At 50.1% G+C, this 18,366-nt stretch overlaps 1 protein-coding gene across 1 annotated transcript in view; it reads right to left on the bottom strand.

Moving 5' to 3' along the window:
* Nucleotides 1–18,366, bottom strand: part of LOC134560473 (vascular endothelial growth factor receptor kdr-like) — a 127,742-nt gene that overhangs the window by 48,161 nt on the left and 61,215 nt on the right. The window contains exons 10-11 of the mRNA XM_063416490.1: nucleotides 9,166–9,316; nucleotides 6,604–6,709 (exon numbers count right to left, since the gene is read on the bottom strand). Of these exons, the coding sequence (XP_063272560.1) occupies nucleotides 6,604–6,709; nucleotides 9,166–9,316 (257 nt within the window). The remainder of the gene's footprint in view (nucleotides 1–6,603; nucleotides 6,710–9,165; nucleotides 9,317–18,366) is intronic.

The following is an 18,366-nucleotide window of genomic DNA, read 5'->3' on the forward strand; positions in this document are numbered from 1 at the left end:
TCATGGCTGCTGGAGCTGAGCATTTCATGTTTGGGAAGAGCAAAAGCCAATATAAATGTACGTGCTGAGGACAGAAGGGGATACATTTGGACAGCTTTTTAACAGCAATTAGTCTTCCCAAGTGACAGCTCTAGCTGGGAAGTGGAGGATAACGCTGTAGAGCCAGGCAAAATCATAAAATATCCATTTTGGGACATGTCCAAAGTGTTAGGGGTGACACTGTGGCTCCTCTAAACACTGATGCAATGCCTCAAGCTGCTTGGTGGCCCAGAGGTAAATGCTCATGAGCACACACACAGACAGATGCTGACATCTCCAACTCCATAACTCAGGAAAAGTCTGGCAGGGCAGTGGGAAAACAAAAACAAAAAAAGCAAATAGCTATCCTGAGACCTCATTGGAGCTAATCTCAGTTGTGTCTAGATATGAAGGTGAAAAAGATGGTAAGTGACAGTGGGAAACACTCTGGGAACAAATTCTTGGGAGAAAAAAAAATCTGCTGAGGAACAGAGAGACAGTAATTTTCTTGTTTGGATGCTGCAGTCGTTGTTGTTCCCTTGGATCCCAGCTTGTTACTGCCTGAGCACAGAGATCCTGGCTTGGCCCACAGCTGGCACCTGCCAGAGCCCTCCAAACTGTGACTTTTAAACCAGCAGCACCCAGCAGAGATCTACATGTGATCCCAGAGGTGGAAAATCAGGATTTTGAGTGGTTTTCTTGTAAGATGAATCCCTTGGAATCATTCTCTATCAACCTTTCACTCCAGCTGTGTGCTCCTGGGCAAATCCCTGGGCCTGGGAGCCCAGCTATCTTTCCAACAGCTGAAATAAAGTTCTCAGTGGTCAAACTAACCTAGTCCTGGTTGGTTTGGTAGCTGGAATTTGAAATCTGTGTTTGGTCACAGTGGCAGGTTGGGATAAAGACTTTTTTCTTTTAAATGCCATCCCCAATGAAAAAATGGTTTGAAGTGGAGCACCCAAACTCAGGGATCTTTCCCCATTATTAACAGTGCAAACTGTTGCACTCTGTAGGGGCACAATCCCAGAATCTGGGGACCTCTTGTAGACAGTGGAAAAATTCTGAGGGGATAATCCCTGTGTGTGCTTAGTCCATGCACCTGGAGAAGTATTTTCCACTCCTGGAATCAGAGCCAGGGTAGAAAAGTTTGAGACATGTTGGAGTGAGTCCAGAGGAGGCCATGGAGCTGCTCCAGGGCTGGAGCCCCTCTGGAGCCAGGCTGGGAGAGCTGGGGGTGCTCACCTGGAGAGGAGAAGGCTCCAGGGAGAGCTCAGAGCCCCTGCCAGGGCCTAAAGGGGCTCCAGGAGAGCTGGAGAGGGACTGGGGACAAGGCATGGAGGGACAGGACACAGGGAATGGCTCCCACTGCCAGAGGGCAGGGCTGGATGGGAGACTGGGCAGGAATTGTTCCCTGTGAGGGTGGGCAGGCCCTGGCACAGGGTACCCAGAGCAGCTGTGGCTGCCCCTGGATCCCTGGCAGTGCCCAAGGCCAGGCTGGAGCAGCCTGGGACAGGGGAAGGGGTGGCACTGGAGGGTCTCTAAGTCCCTCACCCCCCAAACCCCCCTGTGACTCCACAGTCAAGGCAGGGCTAACCCCACAGTTGATTCTCACTCTCTGCTGAGCTGAGCAATGCTTGATGTCAAACCTGCAATCGCCTGCAAGCCTTGTGTCTCTGCACTGCAAACGCCACCAATGCACCGTCTCCAGCATGGAAATGTGCAGTTTGCAGTTTCCTGTCCCTGTGAGCAGCAGTGACACATTCCCAGCTGCCAGCACGCTGCAGCCACAGGGGCTGCCCCACCCTCAGCTCCTGTGCAGGCTAATTAATAACAAATTATTGGCATGTCGTGTCTAGACATCTTCCTAGAGGGAGCTGGATGGGATCCTGGGAGTTCACTGCATACCAAACACATCCCAGGCTGGAGTGCCTGGCTTGGATTTGGAATTAAGGACTCCATTTCCTATTACTTAACCTAAAGGCCACCCAATACTGCGAGCCCAAGGAAGGGATTATTGGCTAATAAATAATTACCAGGAAAGAATAAACTAAGTTTAAAACTCAACAAGCAAAGGAATAAAATGACGGATTTCTGAAGAACAGCTCTGACAAGTAAATAGAGCTTGCTGCTGGGAAAACTCCTGATGGAATAGTTCAATAAAGTCCATATGTAATGTTCCCAAACTGATAAAAATAAGTTATTTTAGAAGCCAAATAACATTCCCCAGCCGTGCACCGTGAGTGTTTTAAGACATCTTGTAGTAAGGATAGAGCAACGAGACCTTCTTTAAGCTGGAGCCAGCATGAATTAATATCTCTTGTTATTCCTTGCTTTCTCTTTGTCTAATCCCTCCCTCCCAAGAGCTTTAGTTAACAATCCTTCCTCTTTCACTTCGTTAGCTCCCCGTGGGTGAGGATGAGGAGTGGGAAACGTGGGTGGAAAACTTCTCAGCTGTGTGGCTGTGGCAGAGCAGGGCTGGAGGAGGCTGCAGGGAGGTGGAGCTGGAGGGATTTCAGCAGGGACCCTGCACAGGGAGCACTCAGCGGCTCCTGATCCATCCACTCCAGTGGCACACACTGACACTTGTTTGCACAGCCTGACAGGCCTGATCCAGCCTGGAGTTCACTCACTCAAAACATGCTAAAGGATGGGCTGAGGGTGAGTGAGAGGAGCGGTCTGAGCTGGCTGAGAACTCTCAGCTTTGCTCCCATCTCTGGCAGGGGGAGTTCTCTCCCTGGGAAAGGGCAGCAGCCAGGGCCTTCCTCAGCTGGTGGCAGCGCTGGGTGGGCAGGGAAGCTGCTGATGGGCTGGGAATGGGGCTAGCTGGAGGTGGAACTGGGCTAGCTGGAGGTTTGAGGTGCCTCTGGAGGAACTGGGGGATGTTCCACTGCTCACCCTGCAGCCCCTGCAGCAGGTGGGTAAATCCTGGCTGGTCCTGAGCAATCCCCAGCCCCTGCTCCTTCCTCCAGTGACTGCAGAATTTTTGTTTTGTTCCTTCAGGAGGTCTAAACTCGGCATTTCTGGGTCAGTTTTCGTGAATGGATGTGAATTTAGGAGGTCAGGGAAGACAAAAGGGGCAGTTCTGACATCCCTGCTCTGGCCAGGCTCTCCCCAGACCCACCAAGGCCAGCTCCTGGTGCTCCTGTGCCCGGGCAGTGCCTGGCACACCTGGGCTGGTCCCCAGGGGGTGGCTGCTGTGTCCCAACCCCTCCCTGTGCCCTTCCCCTTCCCTGGCACAGCCTGGAGTGACAGGGCTGGAGAAGCTCTGTGAAGTGACAGATTTGAGCAGCCTGGCTGAGCTGCTCACACGCTCCTCACCACACACATCCCACTGCTCTAATGTAGTCTTTTTGTTCCTTCAGGAGGTCTAAACTTGGCATTTTTGGGTCAGTTTTTCTTGAGTGGTTGTGAATTTCACCAGCAGAAACACCCACGTGGCCTGGCCAGTCTCACATAGACATGAAAGGGAGAAAAGAGATGAAAAGAACCCCCCAGTGAGGACTGAATTATGCATGAGCCTTGCTATTCCCTTCTGCTGGTCCCAAGCTCAGGCCAGTTTGTTATTTTGCTAAGAGGAAAGAAAATAAAATAGCAACCTAGCTCCCTGTGACTTGAAAAGTCAGGCAATTCCTGCAGTCACGGGTGTTACACCTGGTGGGAAAAAGCAGATTCAGAGGAGCCATGCAGTGCTTTAAATCCCAAAGTGAGAGGTTCAGCATGGACTCAAAACCTCGAGGAAAATGAAACTATCACAGTGCAACTGCCTCAGCCACTGTTTGACCAAAACTTCACTGAAGTGCATCACAACATGAACCACAACCTCGTGCTTCTCCTCAGGAATGAGACTCACGCTTAGGAAGGCAGGAGGAGCTGAAATTCACTTCTCTGTCTGTGGAATCCTCATGGAATAATCATGATGAGGATGATGACAAGAGAGCACAATTTTACATGGCACTTCTGTCAGGAGATGTCTGAAGAGCTTCATGTGATCAAAGAGCACCAGGGGTTTGCTGGAAAAACCCGTGCTTGCTGCCCTGCCAGCTTGCTTTGGGCAAATTTCTGGATCTGCTGATTCCAGGGGAGTTATTCCCATATTTTTAGCAGCTCTAAACAGTTAATGCAAGTTTTCACATGAGGCCGGACCAGCTTTTGTTGCTGCAGCTCCCAAGGGTGAACTTGTGGGTGCTGACAAACCCTAGAGCCCAGATGAATTCCACCTTCTGCCCAACACTCCAGTGCTCATGGGACAGGCTCAAATCCCACAGGAAAATCCCCAGCCTCAGCTAATCCCAGGTTCCTGACACAGCCCCTGAAAGCTCCAGCTCCAGCATCTTTATTTTTCCATCTCCTTGGTCAATGCAGGTGAATCCCTGCTGGGAATGGACTGGGCTGTTTCCTGTCTGTTCCATTCCTGGTGGGAATAACGACTGACAAAACTCAAGGAAATGTCTGAAGACTTTTTCCTCAGTGACTTTAAAAAAAAGATATTCTACAATATAAGGACTCCAATTATCACAGAGCTTTGAACTTCAGAAAGGAGGAAGGAGAGGAACTGCCTGCAACGTAAGCAGCAAGTGCAACCTGAGATTCCTATAATTTAGTTATAATCATCTGATTAAATCCTAATCAGGACATAAGAATTAATAGGAAACACCTCAGACTGTGTTTTCAGCCAGGGAGAAAAAGAATGAGTGTACTATAAATTGTAAATTTATTTTGCTTGTAACTTTAATCATGGAATTTGTAAAAGCTGATTATATATATATATACTATATGGAGACAAACAGTAGCTCTGAGAGTCTCAAAGCTCTTGTCAGCCCATGCAGCAATCAAAAAGTCTTAGAAAAAGAAGGAAGTTTGCAGGTAAATGTCACCAACTTCCATTTTTATAAATAACTAGTACTTTTAGGGGGTTGCTTTTACCTAAGATGTAAAATTCTTAAAGCATACATTAAAGCCAGAGCTTAAGGGACACTGTGCCATCTAAATAAATCCAGTTTATAAATATCTCCCAGCAATGGAAAAACTCAGGAATGAGAGGCAAACCCTGATTTTCTCCTTCCCAGCCCAAGCTCCATGTTTTCAGAGCTCTGGTTTGGATTATGTTTAGAACTGGAAAGTCTCCCTGAGAAAGAGCAGATGGCTGAGGCACTGATCCTGCCAGATGCTGATTTAGTCTGGACCCAGTCCAGAAGAGCACTTTAGCTTTGTGCTTAACTTTAAGCACGGGAGTAACTCAAGAGTTCTCAAAGGTGATGCAGGGCAGCGTCAGCACCCTGCAGGATCAGACACGGAACCATCTGGGACATCCACCTGGAAACCTGGAGCTGCAACCCCACTCCTGGAGCTGCAAACCCACTCCTGGAGCTGCAAACACAGTCCTGGAGCTGCAAACCCACTCCTGGAGCTGCAAACACAGTCCTGGAGCTGCAAACACAGTCCTGGAGCTGCAAACACAGTCCTGGAGCTGCAAACCCACTCCTGGAGCTGCAAACACAGTCCTGGAGCTGCAAACACAGTCCTGGAGCTGCAAACACAGTCCTGGAGCTGCAAACCCACTCCTGGAGCTGCAAACACAGTCCTGGAGCTGCAAACACAGTCCTGGAGCTGCAAACACAGTCCTGGAGCTGCAAACACAGTCCTGGAGCTGCAAACCCACTCCTGGAGCTGCAAACACAGTCCTGGAGCTGCAACCCCACTCCTGGAGCTGCAAACCCTGCAGGTCCAACAGGTAATCCCAGCCAGAGCCCAGCAGAGCCAGGAGGCCCCAGATCCACTGCAGATTCCCAGCCTGGACGTGTGGAACATCAGCCACCATCACCACAGGCACCTGGGGGACACCGAGCAGGCAATTCCTGGTGGGATCTCTGCAGCTCACACAGGCAGGGAGATCCCAGTGCTGTTGGAAGGGGGAGCAAGCAGGGAGGTGTCCAAGGAAGGTTTTCCCTCCTTCACAGTCCCAGGGAAGGGGTCTCAACCTGACACCTGCACGCTCTGGAAATCAGAGCAGGGACCTGTGGCACTGTGACCACACAGCCGGTCAGCTCCTGCTGCTGGAGTGGAGAAAGCAGGGCAGGACAGAGGGGACAGGACAGAGGGACAGGACAGAGGGACAGGACGGAGGGACAGGACAGAGGGGACAGGACAGAGGAGACAGAGCAGAGGGGTCAGGACAGAGGGAACAGGAGAAAGTGGGGCAGGAGAAAGGGGACAGGACAGAGGGGACAGGACAGAGGGGACAGAACAAAGGGGAACAGGACAGAGGGGACAGGACCAAGAGCTCTCCAAGTGTTTCATGAACTCAGAGTCCTTATCAGTGTTCACATCACAGCACCCCTGGAACTGAACCACTCTCACACTTTCTCAGGACTGAGGGAGACACAGAAGGGTTTGACCCAGAAGCCTCGGGAGAGTTTAAAGAGGGTGTGTGACATCATCCCCAAACCCCAGCACTTGTAAACAGCAGGGATCGGGATGATCCCAGCACTGGGGAATTCCAAGCATGCAAAGAACTCTCAGCAGCTTGGGAACCACGAGCTGGGGGTGAGCATCCCCTGACATCACCCCAGGCCATCCCACACATACCTTTGCTTTATCCCCCTGCCTCTTGGGGGTGTTCTCAATGCTCCTGATCTTGTTTCCTATGACCGAGTTCTCCCAAACCACAACTTTTGGCCCCTCGGGATTGCACCTGCAGGTAGAAAAGCAGAGATGGTGTTCAAGGTATTGGAGTGAGAAAATGTCAGTCTTAGACAATAATCTTTGTTTTAAATACTTCTAAGAACTATTGCTGCAGGAGTCTGTTACTTCTTTGTGAAATTCCTCCATTCCTTCTTTGCAACGTTTCGAAATTATTTACAAAGCACCTTGGCAGAGGCAAACAAAATCAGTGCATGACCAGCAATGAACCCTCCAATCTTTGTAAAGATTAGAAATGGAAAATACTGGACAGTTAATTAAATCATGTGAGTTTTATCTGGCTTATGTAAATTATATTTCCAAATTCAAGATGCCAGTCACTCCAAACTGCAGGGAGGTGGATGTTGCTGAGTGTCTGTCTGTGCTCAGCTTCCAACAGGAAGTGTGGGCTGAGGGAGTAGAATGGATAAATATTGGGAGAGAACAGCAGAAGGTCCCTTTAATGCTGCACATTCCACAGAAGACACTTGTCAATCTTCATTTTGGAATATGGGCAAGGAGCAGAGTGTGTAACACCATGTGGGAAGGTCCAGCTGCACCATCCAGGGCAGAAAACTTCCCTGTCTTCCTCAGCTTGGTAAAACTAAGCAGAGACACAGCTCTTCCTATTCCTAGAAATGCAAAGGCTTTGAGCCCAGGGCTTTCAGGAGGTGAAATGGACTTTTACAGGCTCTGCCCAAAGGCTGATGCTGCAGAAAATTCCTCGGTAAATCAGCCGTGCCTTTGCCAAAGGCACACAAAGCACAGGGGAACACCCTGGGTCAGGGCAGGGTTTGCAGCTCTCAGAAGGGCCTGATTAGAAGATCTTGAGGGGCTTCCTGCAAGGCACAATCCTGTCCCGAGGATGAAGGGGAAAGCTCAGAGGAAGTAAAATCACATCCCAGCTCTGAGGAACAATGCTGGTGCTCAGGGATTCAAAGGGCTCTGCTGAGGCAGAGTCGGGGGAGAGAAAGAGAGAGAGAGAGGAAGTCAGACAACAGAAGGAAATGGGGACTGTGTCATTTCCCACAGGAATCCTCCTCCAGCTTCTGCTGGAGCAAGATAAGGCTGCCCCTGGGGCCAGCAGAGGTAGAGCCACTCTGCAATTGTATTTAAGTTGATAAGATCAGAGAGCCAGAGAGCTGCAACCAGGGTTATGTGAGGTCCTTTGCCACCAGGTCACTGGTTTGGATCTGGTTGAATTCAGCACTCAGGGCCAATTCTCTCCCCCTAGACAGAGAAGTTGGAAAGGATTTTGAGTCACCTCTGTGGCTTTCCTAGGATGCAGAACCAGTTCCCATGTGGTGTTTCCACTCTGTTCTCCTTGAACCTCCCCCTAGCAGAGCCCTGTGCCTCCTGCTGCCCTGCAGGGCCAACAGAGCCATCAGAGCCCTGAGTTTATTCCCAAAGAGCCATGTGGGATCCCTCCCTGGGCGGACACACAAGGCCACCCCCAAGCTGAGGCTGGATCACCCAACATCCCTGAGTGCACCACAGAGCCTGGGCAGGGACTTCTCCCTGATCCTCCCCGATCCTCCCCTGTCTCTTGGCTTGCCATTCACAGCAATACATGAATGAGAAAATAAGGCACTACCCAGCCATTTTCTCCCTTGCTTTCTAGACCTGTGTTCATTTTTCTTTTTAATGGGTGGAGAACCTGATTTCATCCCTCACACTGCAGGGAGGAGCTGGAGAGGTCAGAATTGTGCAGGGCCTGGCTCCTGCACGTGCCCAGGGCTGCCAGAGAAGCGAGTGGCCATCAGCCTCTCTCTGCAGCCCCCTCTGCTCAGGGAACTGCAGCAGCAAAGGGAATGCACACCCCTCTGCTCAGGGAACTGCAGCAGCAAAGGGAATGTGTCCTGAGGCAGATCTCCAAAGGCATCCTGGTGTTCCCTGCCCTCCTTCCTCTCTGGCAGCTCTGACCCAGTGGCTTTGCTGCGTGTTCACACCTCAGCCTGCAGCACAGAGGGGTCCCCAGTAAGACACAATCCCCTCTCCCAGCTTCAGGGACACCCAGGCTGCCACAGGAGCCTGAGCCCAGCACCAGTGAAGACAGCCCTTGGCAAGTGCCACGAATCCCATAAGGATCTAAGGAAGCCAAGCCTTCAGCAGGATTGTCTGGAAAAAGCTCTCGCAGGGCAAAAGGTGTGTCAGCTCTGCCCACAAACCCTGCTGCATTTCCTTTGTCAAACATTCACAGCATTCAGCAGGGCTAAGGAAAGTCACAGGGGCATTGCTGGTCAAGGTAAAGGAAAATTCAGTGGTCTTTAGTCACTTTAAACTTACTTGACACAATTCAGGTAATACTCAAGGTGCACAAACACAACCAGACACCAGCTGGGCTCAGAACCCTGGAGATCTTCACTGTGCTTGTGATTTTAGCTCAGATAAATAGGATGGAGTGGAAAGAAACCCTGACTGGAAATACCCAACAGTTCAGGAACATGTTCATCCATGGATGTCACTTACAGGGTGTCTGTGAGGTTGCAGGGCTGCCACTTCCACTGGATCCTTGGCTCAGGATTCCCGCTTGCCGTGCACCGGATTTGGTGTTTGCTTCTCAATTCCACCTTCACAACCTTATCAAAATCTGTTTCCTTTTCATAGATCTTGGGTCTCTCTAAAGAAAAAACAAAAACCCACAAAAATGCAAATGAGCAAATTTACATCCATAAAAAGGTTTTGAAACATTTTGCTGGGAGAAGTGATGATCCAGTGAGGCTCCTGATGTTGTGGGGAATTCCCAGCAGTTCTGAAAACATTCCTTCACAGAAACAAGGGTGTTGGTTGTGGTGTTTCACAAAACACATTGCAATGCTACCACATCCATCCTAATCCTTTCAAGTGTCCTTGGGGACCTGCTGGGCCTCTGGAAAATTCACACCATGGAACATCTCCTGGTCAGGGCTGCAGGATCAGGATCAGTCCATGGACTGTGGGCAAAATGGGATTGGAGGGCTGATGTCTCCTCCTGAGAGGAACCTCATCAGGCACCTGCATCACCAGATCCTCAGGTGAGGGGAAAAACACCTTTTTCACCTGAAGTCTTTCCTTTTCTGTGTGTGTGTAACAGATTGGGGGGGAGAAGAAAGCGAGGAAGGAGTGGTGTGGGAAAAACACTTGGAGAGAAATGCCAAGCAATTCTCACCAACCACGGCGAGCGCCATGAAAAATGTCACGGCATTACTCACATCTGGAGGGGCTGCAAGATCACACCCTCAGACTGGAAATCTCTCAAGAGTAAACTTTTTGTGACACTTTCAGGGCTGCTCGTTGCCAGCAGGAAAGAAACGCTTTGTCCTGTCTCCTTCCAGCTCCCACGGGAAGGCACGAAAAGGAGGAATAACGGGAAAAAAGCCCCAAAGTGAACTGAACTTTAGCTAACCTCGGACAGGGTGGGTTTGAGTTTGGGGTGAAAGCACAGGCTCTTCCCTTGTGCAGACAGCTCTGCCCATCCCTGGCCAGATCCCTTTGTCTGCTCTTCTCATAACAGGAAATCAAACAGATTTATTGGTGGGGTCCCTGTGTGGGACACCCCTGTGCAGCCAAGGGAGGCTGCTCTGCACCGAGGCCTTCTGACAAGCTGGGAAGGGAATGTAGATTAGATTTCTATTTTTTGGGCTAACTTATTTTTTCTGCTGTCAGGGAGGCCCCAGATATGTAAATATGAGCTATTGCCCACCTCATCAATCTTGAGCCCTTTCCCTCTTTATTTAAAATAGTTTTGTTTTGCCTTCCAGCCCTCTTAGGAGAGGACTGCCCAGGCTGATCCCGTGTCTTGTTGAGACTCTCACTTGGCATTTCTCATGGTCAGGCTCTGAAAGGTCTTCTGACCTCACCAGTGCCTGAAAACACATCAGTATTTCCTTCTCCACCCCATGGAAGCATTGACTGGAGTAGGTTCAGCCATGTCCCATCCTGTCATAAAACACTGGCTGTTTGAAGGGCCTTCAGCAGGTCCTGACTAACATTTCCCCTGAGAAACCCAAGTGCTGGCCCCTGCTTGGTGTGACTCTCGTGGAGCTGAGCCGTGGGATTGGAGATTCCTGAGCAGCTCTCAGGACAAACTATTGGAACTAACAGTGAATTGCCTTTGCTTGCATCTCATTTCCCATCAATAACTTACTTCTGATCATAAAAATAATTCTGTAAATTCTCCTTGGAAAGAGAAGCACATTTTTTATTATCTTGGACCTTTCTCTTTTCAAATTCTTTCTTTCTCAAATCTCATGAGTTTGACATGTCTGGACTGACCTCACAAGTGTGATTTCACTTGGAGAAAGACTCAAAGTTTGGTGTGAAAGGTTACACAAGTGTTATGTGAAAGGTTACTCAAGTGGTGTTTTTTGGGCTGTAAAAACAAAGCTTTACACACTTGGGCAGGGGGACTGGTGTTTGTGTGTGTGAAGGAGCATGGGGAGACAAGGACTGATCACAATCATTTAATATCAGGACTTTTTCTATATTCTTGGTTGACTGTCATTTAAATTGTCCTTCTTAAAAAGAAATAATTAACTTGCTCCAACTCTAACAAGAACATATACAAGTGAGGAATTAATTCTTCTTGCCACAATTATGGCACTATTAAATATGACTTGAGACCTAAAATGAGTCCAAATGATTCATCAATTGAAATAATCATTAATTATGATCAAGCAATTATATTTTTTAAGTGTGAAGGGAAACGCCTCCCCATCTGTTCTTTCCCAGAACATGGGGTGGGGTGGTGGCTGATTGTGGGCACAAATTCAGACACTGAAGAACTTTTCCAAGAGTCTGTGCCTTTCCCTGCAGAGGTGGAGGTGGTGTCACCCTACAGGTGACCCTGTTCAGGTGTCCAGGATGGGGACAGGGCCCTTGCACACCCCCAGTGCTCCCCTGTCCCTGCAGGGTGCTGGCCCTGGAGCACTCAGGGTTTAGGGGGGAAGTGGGGGATATTTCCTGGGTGAACCTTTCCAGCCCCCTGCCCACTGCCGTGGCCATTTCCCCTCTGACCGTGCCCCTGCAGGCAGCTGAAGTTTTGCCCTTCCCCTTGCTGGGCCAAATCCTCTTTACAGCACTTGGCTCCATGGGTGATGGAAACCTGATTTTAATGGTTTGAAAGGTCTTTAATGGAAATTTGCATTCTGTCTCTGGTGGTTTGTATAATGTAGAGTATATAAAAGGAATGTTACAATCCCTGTTGTGGTGTGCCTGCATTCTTGCCAATCTCATAGCCTATTTCAGAATTCTACAGTCGTGGTCTTCTCTGTGATAAGAGCTGTGAAGAGAGCTGCTCTCTGTGGTGGGACTGGCCTTTGGCTGGTTCCTCAGGGCTGGCACCTGCACGGTGTGCCCTGTGGCCAGGCTCTCCCTTCAGCTGCAGAGGGGCTTTCAGCCCAAAGCCTGGCATCACTGAGGGCACACCTGGCAGAGTTTCTCTGTCTCTCCCCCTCCAGACAGAGCTCAGATAATGCACAAACCCTTATCCCTGCTGGTACCCAGGGTGAGCAAGGCTGGGGCAAATCCCTCTGCCAGCACTGCCAGAGCAGCTCCTTCCATCCCCTTCCTCCCTCTCCATCCTGTGGCTGCCCAGCCCTGCCAGGACCTGTCCCAGCCTTGGCCACGGCCCTCCCCAGGCTCAGCTCTCTCAAGCAGAAGCCAAACAAACCTTAAAAGCTTTCTGCTCCCTGGCTGCGTGGGGAGGGCGGGCTGTGCAGCTGGCTTTAAATGTATCCAAATAAATAAATGGCTTTTCGTCCTCCCTGGCTCTGAGTGTGATTGTATCCCCAGCTCGCCTTGCAGAGGTGCAATTGCTGCTGTGAGAGCTGACCTGAATAACTAAAGACTTGGCTGCTGCTGCACTGGGAAATGCAATCAAAAAGCACTTCTGCTTACTGTAGGTTTCAAATTGATCAGCATTATGCAAATCTCACCTTCCTCGCTGCTGTTATCTCCAGTTTGTGGCATTAGGAGCAGGTAATTTGTACAAGGATGTACAAATACATGGACCCCTCTGCAAGGCTTTTCTCTCCCCGAATTCTTGCAGGTGCCAGGAGGGGTTTTGCACCTGTCACCCAAAGGAGCAGCCAAATACAGAGGACAGCACAGAGAAAGTTTCTCTGCGTTCTGCAGAGAAACTTCACTTTCCTTTCAGTGACCCCTGACTGAACTGCTGTTTATGCACCTTCCCCACTACCATTTAAGCTGCTTCAGAAAATCTTTTCACATTAAGCACATCATTAAAATAACATAGAGAGGCCAGTGAAGCATTAATCTCAACCTTAGGTACTTTGCTGGACCTGGGGCTTCATTAAAACCCTTGATGGAGTTGCAGCTTGTTTTCTATTTATCTTTTCTGTTTCCCAACCCCCCCAAAAATATTTCCCCTTGGGAGCCTTCTATCTGATGTTTGTACAGTACTTAATGGGAACACAAGTGAATATTCTGTAAAGGTAGGGAGGGAACTTCCTAGTGCAGGCTTGGACTGGGAAAGGGCGAAATTTTCCCTGAAGTAAAACCCAAAATAACAAAGTTGTCTGGGTTTGCTTTGCATTTCTTTCCTTTCCTTCTTATTAAAAGGAAAAAAAGAAAAACACTGAGTGAAATGACCTGAAAACACAACTTTGGTTTCAGACTGGCCACTGCAGGCTGTTTGAGCCTGGCTGATTTTGGCTGGGGGTTTTTCTGGGGCTGATTTTGCTGTTGTGTTGTTTTTGCCATGCCCTGCAACCAGAGCTGCTCTCAGGTGGGTGCATGGCCCTGTCCCCACGGTACCTGCAAGGAAACAGCTGAAAACAGTGCCCAAAATCTCCCTGTGAGTCAATGCCACAGCCAGGAACAGAACTGGGGACAGGACTGTGCCCTGCCTGTCTCCAGCTGCTCCCTCTGGAACGGGCTGGGAATGCCAGGCTGGGAGAGAAGCAGGTACTTGGATCCTGGAGGGACAGACATTAAGGAAAATCACAGGGAACCTGATCTGCTCCACAGGGAGTTTTGGTGTTAAGATGGCAGTGCAGCTTGGTTTGGGTTTTTCTGACCTGTGTCACTTCTGGATGGCTCTCTCTTCCCAGAGCAGGAAGAAATCTCTTTTCCAGTGCTCTCCCAGAGCTGTCATTCACCCCCAATGCAGCTTTGGGGTAAAAAAGTGGGATTCTCTCATCTCTCTCTCCCTCCCCATCTTATTTTTTACAGAGTTCAGAAGGAAATGGGCAATGCAGAACTGCTCATTTTAAGCAGAGCAGCAGTTTGCTAGGATTTTTCTCGCTGTCCCCTTTGCCTGCTTTCCCAAAATCAGGTGATGTACCTGCAGGCTGGCTGAGGGACAGCACGGGAAGCACAAGCTGCCACTTCCCTCCTCACTCTGGGTTTTAGGGGCTGTCAGACCAAGATTGCTGCTGCAAAGACATGACTTGAATGCTCCAGATCCTTCTGGCAAACTCCAGCAGGCCCCCACCTTCCTCTTCCCAAAATTGCTTTGGCCACTTCCAGCAGAATGAAAATAGCTCATCTGACTTTTTCATCAGGGGCTCTCCTGGGAGCTGCAAGTGTGCAGGGTTCGGATGCTGTCAGGGAGAAAACTCTCCAGGATCTGCTCATAAATGTGCAGGAAAGGGCTGCTGCAGCCTCCTTGTGCTGCTGCATTTTTCTCTCATAAATCCCCCAGGAAAAGTTGCTCCTCTCCTGCCTGTGCCTGGTAACTGAGGCTGGAAGCAGGGACTGGAGCAGTGTGTCCTGCATCCATGGGCTACAGACACTGCTCCCAGAACCCAGGAGGAAAGCAAAGCCTTGGGCTTGGAAACACATTGGACCAGTGGCTGGAAGGGTTTTATTTTGGGATTCCTAATTTAGCTGGGCTGGCCCAGGAGGTGGAAAATTCGATTTTCTCTTTTGACTTCTCCTGAGTGGCTCATCCTCTGAGGTGCTCCACAAAGGAAAGCCAGCCCTGGCAGGACCCCAGGGAAGGCACAGCATTTGTGTGGCTCAGTCCTTCAGCCTGAACATCAGCTGGATTTCACCAAGAATCCAAAAAATTTCTTTCTCAGTGCTCAGCTCAGGGATTTCAGTGACCCTTCCACACACAGGGACTGTGGGATATCCCCAGTGTCCTGCACTGGCTGTAGCTGAGATCCCCCACCCTAAAAGCAATTTTCCTCTGCCCTGGCATAGCCCAGATGCATTAACCTCGTCCTCAAGGCTCCTTCCCCTCTCCCTGCTCTGGCTCTGGAGGAGCTGATGGGGGTTTGTTCTCAGGGATCACCACATATTTCTTGGCTTTTGTGGAGATCACTGGGGACCCCTTTGATGTCCACTCATCCCTTGCAAGCCAAAGAAGGCCAGGCACAGAATTGCCTTTGATTTTTAAACCAAAATATGAAGAGCTGGCCTGACTGCAGAGTAGGGCATCATTCAGTGCTGTGGAGCTGCTCCTGCCTGGTAACAAATCCAGGTGTGACCAGTACCAGGCACCCCTTTCGTTCCAGTCCCTCCCAGGAGAGGGGAGTTCTCAGGAGCCTGAGTTTCTGCTGCCAGCTCTGGGGGTTATTTCCAGCCCTTAATCCTGCTTTTCTTACAGATACAACACAAGCTTGGGGGAGCAAGGATTCTATGAGGGAATGCAACTTCAGTTGGCTGCAGCCGCTGGAACCCAAAGCAATATCTGCTGCAAGAGCCTTGAGGGAGCACAGGAGAGAAACTTTGGGCCAAAGAAGAGAGGCAAAGCAGTGACAGAGCTTATTCCTGCCACTTTTGAATTAACTGGTGCTTCAGTACTCTCCTCACTCCCTAGGTGGTGGCCAGAGCAGGCTGGCTGCTCCAAAAGGGCTCAGCAGGAGCCCTGACGGACGCAGACGAGTTGGACAAGGGTGAGGATGAAACACAGTCTGCTTGCCCAGAAATAGATTTGAGGGGGTTGTTTATGTTTTGTTCTGAGACTGCTTTGCACTCCAGCCTGGAATAACTCTTTTCTCCCACATTTCTCCTTCTTGGCCGGCTCAGATTTTCAGCCACCAGCTGTTTGCTAGGATTGTTCCTTCTCCTTGCTCCCTCCCTTCCAAATTCTTCAGGACATTATTTTTTTGAAGCTTTTCTCAATAAGAATTTAATCAAACAAAACAAACCCACAGCAACCCGCGGCTTCTTGGACAGTGTTTGATGTGTAAATATGTAAAGAAGGAGTGTTTTGAAAATGCAATCAGCTGCCTCCTGGGGACCTGAGTCCTACAATGAGCCAAGGTGACTCCACACAGAGATATGTGCTCCTGCAGGAACAAATTCCAGCTGCAGTGGGAGCAGGGGTGACCAGAGGCACAGCTAAGCCACTTCTTACAGAGGCATTTTTGGAATTGCAGCACCACTCTCCTCCAGGCGAGGCAGCTCCTTGCTGGACCTTATCCTCTCTGTTCCCACCCTGCAGCTCTGGAGATGTTTGCCCGTTTTGTTCCCTCTCCCCTTGGTCCCTCTGCAGCTACTCCTCAGTTTTGTGGCCAAATCAAACTCTGGAGGGAAATAACTCCTAATGCTTGGCTCATTCCCATGGGGTGAAACACCCCGTGCCCACAGTGGGGCAGAACTCTGGGATTTCTCCCAGTTTAACACCCAGGAGGGGACTCCAAGGACGGCTGCAGGTCAGGAGAGACACTGCCCACAGGGATTTCTGATCTTGTTCTCATCCTGCTCAAAGGTTCTCCTCTGCTGCCATTATCAGTGAATAAAACACACTGCCACAATTAATGCAGAGCAGCCTGAGGGTCGAGCCCTGCCCCTGCTTATGCTTTGTCTGTGAAAAACAATTCACAACAATTTTAACCTCAAACTTCCTCTGCACCCAGCCCAAATATGCAGAGCTGATGGCTCTGTCACAGCACGCTGAGTGCCAGCTGAGTACCTGTGGCACATTAATGATGGATTGTTGTGAAGAGGCTCTCAGAAGAGGGGGCTGTGTGATTACTGATCATTTCTGCACTGCAGTGTCCCCGTGCAGCAACAGAAAACATTCAAATGGCATTTATCTCCTCATTCCAAAGTCTGGTTATGTAATTTCCCCTCTCCTCTGTAATAGTGTGGATCAGGACTCACTCCCTTTCGTAGCTTCGCCTCTGAAATGAAAGGCTGGCCCTGGATTTGGGGAGCAACGCTGTTATTCAAACAGAAACTGCTCCTCACTCTCAGAGTCCATGGTTATTACTCAGCAGGAGGTTTATCAGGTGCAGGCTCCACCTTTTAGATGCAAATCTGATACTCCAACCACTGCTGTCCACTTGAAGCCCAAGAGGATTTTTCCATCAGCTCCACTAATCCCTGTGTTCAAATTCCAAGTTCAGTAATTGCAGGCTGCCTCTGGCTCTGAGGAGGGACATTAATCACACCTCCAGCCCAGAGGTGGCTTCTTGCAGGTGATCTCTGCAGAAAGGGGTCACAAAGTCTGTTTTGGTCTCCTCTTCTCTCAGAGCCTGCTGAAATTCTGAGCAATTCAATCCATTCAGGTGTGATACCCAGGTATCAGTCGTGATGGCTGGAGATAAAGTGCCAGGTTATTTGTGGAGAGTCAAGGGGAAAATGCCAATCTGCTTTCAGCTTGGAGCTGCAGAGTGTGCTTGAAAGGAAAGCACAGATCTGAAAAAGCAGCTCCTGAAAAAGCTGTCCCTGCCCTCTGAGGGGAAGCACAAGAGAAAGGGCAGCTTGGAGAAGCTTCAAGAGCCCAATTTGCCCTTTCTGGGCTCTGCCCAAATGAATCTCTGTGAAACAAGTCTCTCCTGGCCTGAGTGAACACAGAGCACAGCAGGGTGGTGCTGCAGGGAAGGGCCTGGCAGGGATGGCAGAATTCCCTGGGTGCTGCAGGGATTCCAGCATTCCCTGGGTGCAGGGATTTCAGCATTCCCTGGGTGCTGCAGGGATTCCAGAATTCCCTGGGTGCTGCAGGGATTCCAGAACTCCCTGGGAGCTGCAGGGATTCCAGCATTCCCTGGGTGCAGGGATTCCAGAATTCCCTGGGAGCTGCAGGGATTTCAGCATTCCCTGGGAGCTGCAGGGATTCCAGCATTCCCTGGGTGCAGGGATTCCAGCATTCCCTGGGTGCAGGGATTCCAGCATTCCCTGGGAGCTGCAGGGATTCCAGCATTCCCTGGGAGCTGCAGGGATTCCAGCATTCCCTGGTGCTGGGTGCCAGCCCTGCCACAGCCAAGCAATCCCTCCCTGTCTGCAGCCTCAGGTTCCACCCATGGCACCCCTGGGCAGGGCTTTGCTGCTCTGCTCTCATTCCCTGACTCTCTGCCACCAGAAAAGGGACACTTGCTCTGTGTTTTCCCTGTCCATCACCAGGGGACAGCTGGGGACACCCCTGCAGCTGCTGCACTTTGAGAAATGGGGGGGTTGCAATTAAATAATTACTGCTGATGAAACCTTTGCTGGGCTGAGGATGAGCAGCACCGTGTGAGGGACGGGATGCCCCAAGCTTGGACACACCATGGACATGAAAAGCTTGTGCTGGGGTGGTTCAATCCTGAAATAGCCTCTTGCTGATGGAAGAAGGCTCTGTTTGTTTTTGGTTCTCTATTTGGGGAACGGCAGCTCCTCGAGGAAATGCTCCCCCCTGCACGCAAACACCAATATTTACCTTGACAAGATAGTTTATTATCATTCCTAATTTTCTCTTCCTCTGAACGTTTCCGTTCTCTGAAGAGGCAAAACCAT

This window comes from Prinia subflava, chromosome 20 (assembly GCF_021018805.1).
Source record: "Prinia subflava isolate CZ2003 ecotype Zambia chromosome 20, Cam_Psub_1.2, whole genome shotgun sequence".
NCBI classification, from domain to species: Eukaryota; Metazoa; Chordata; class Aves; order Passeriformes; family Cisticolidae; genus Prinia; species Prinia subflava.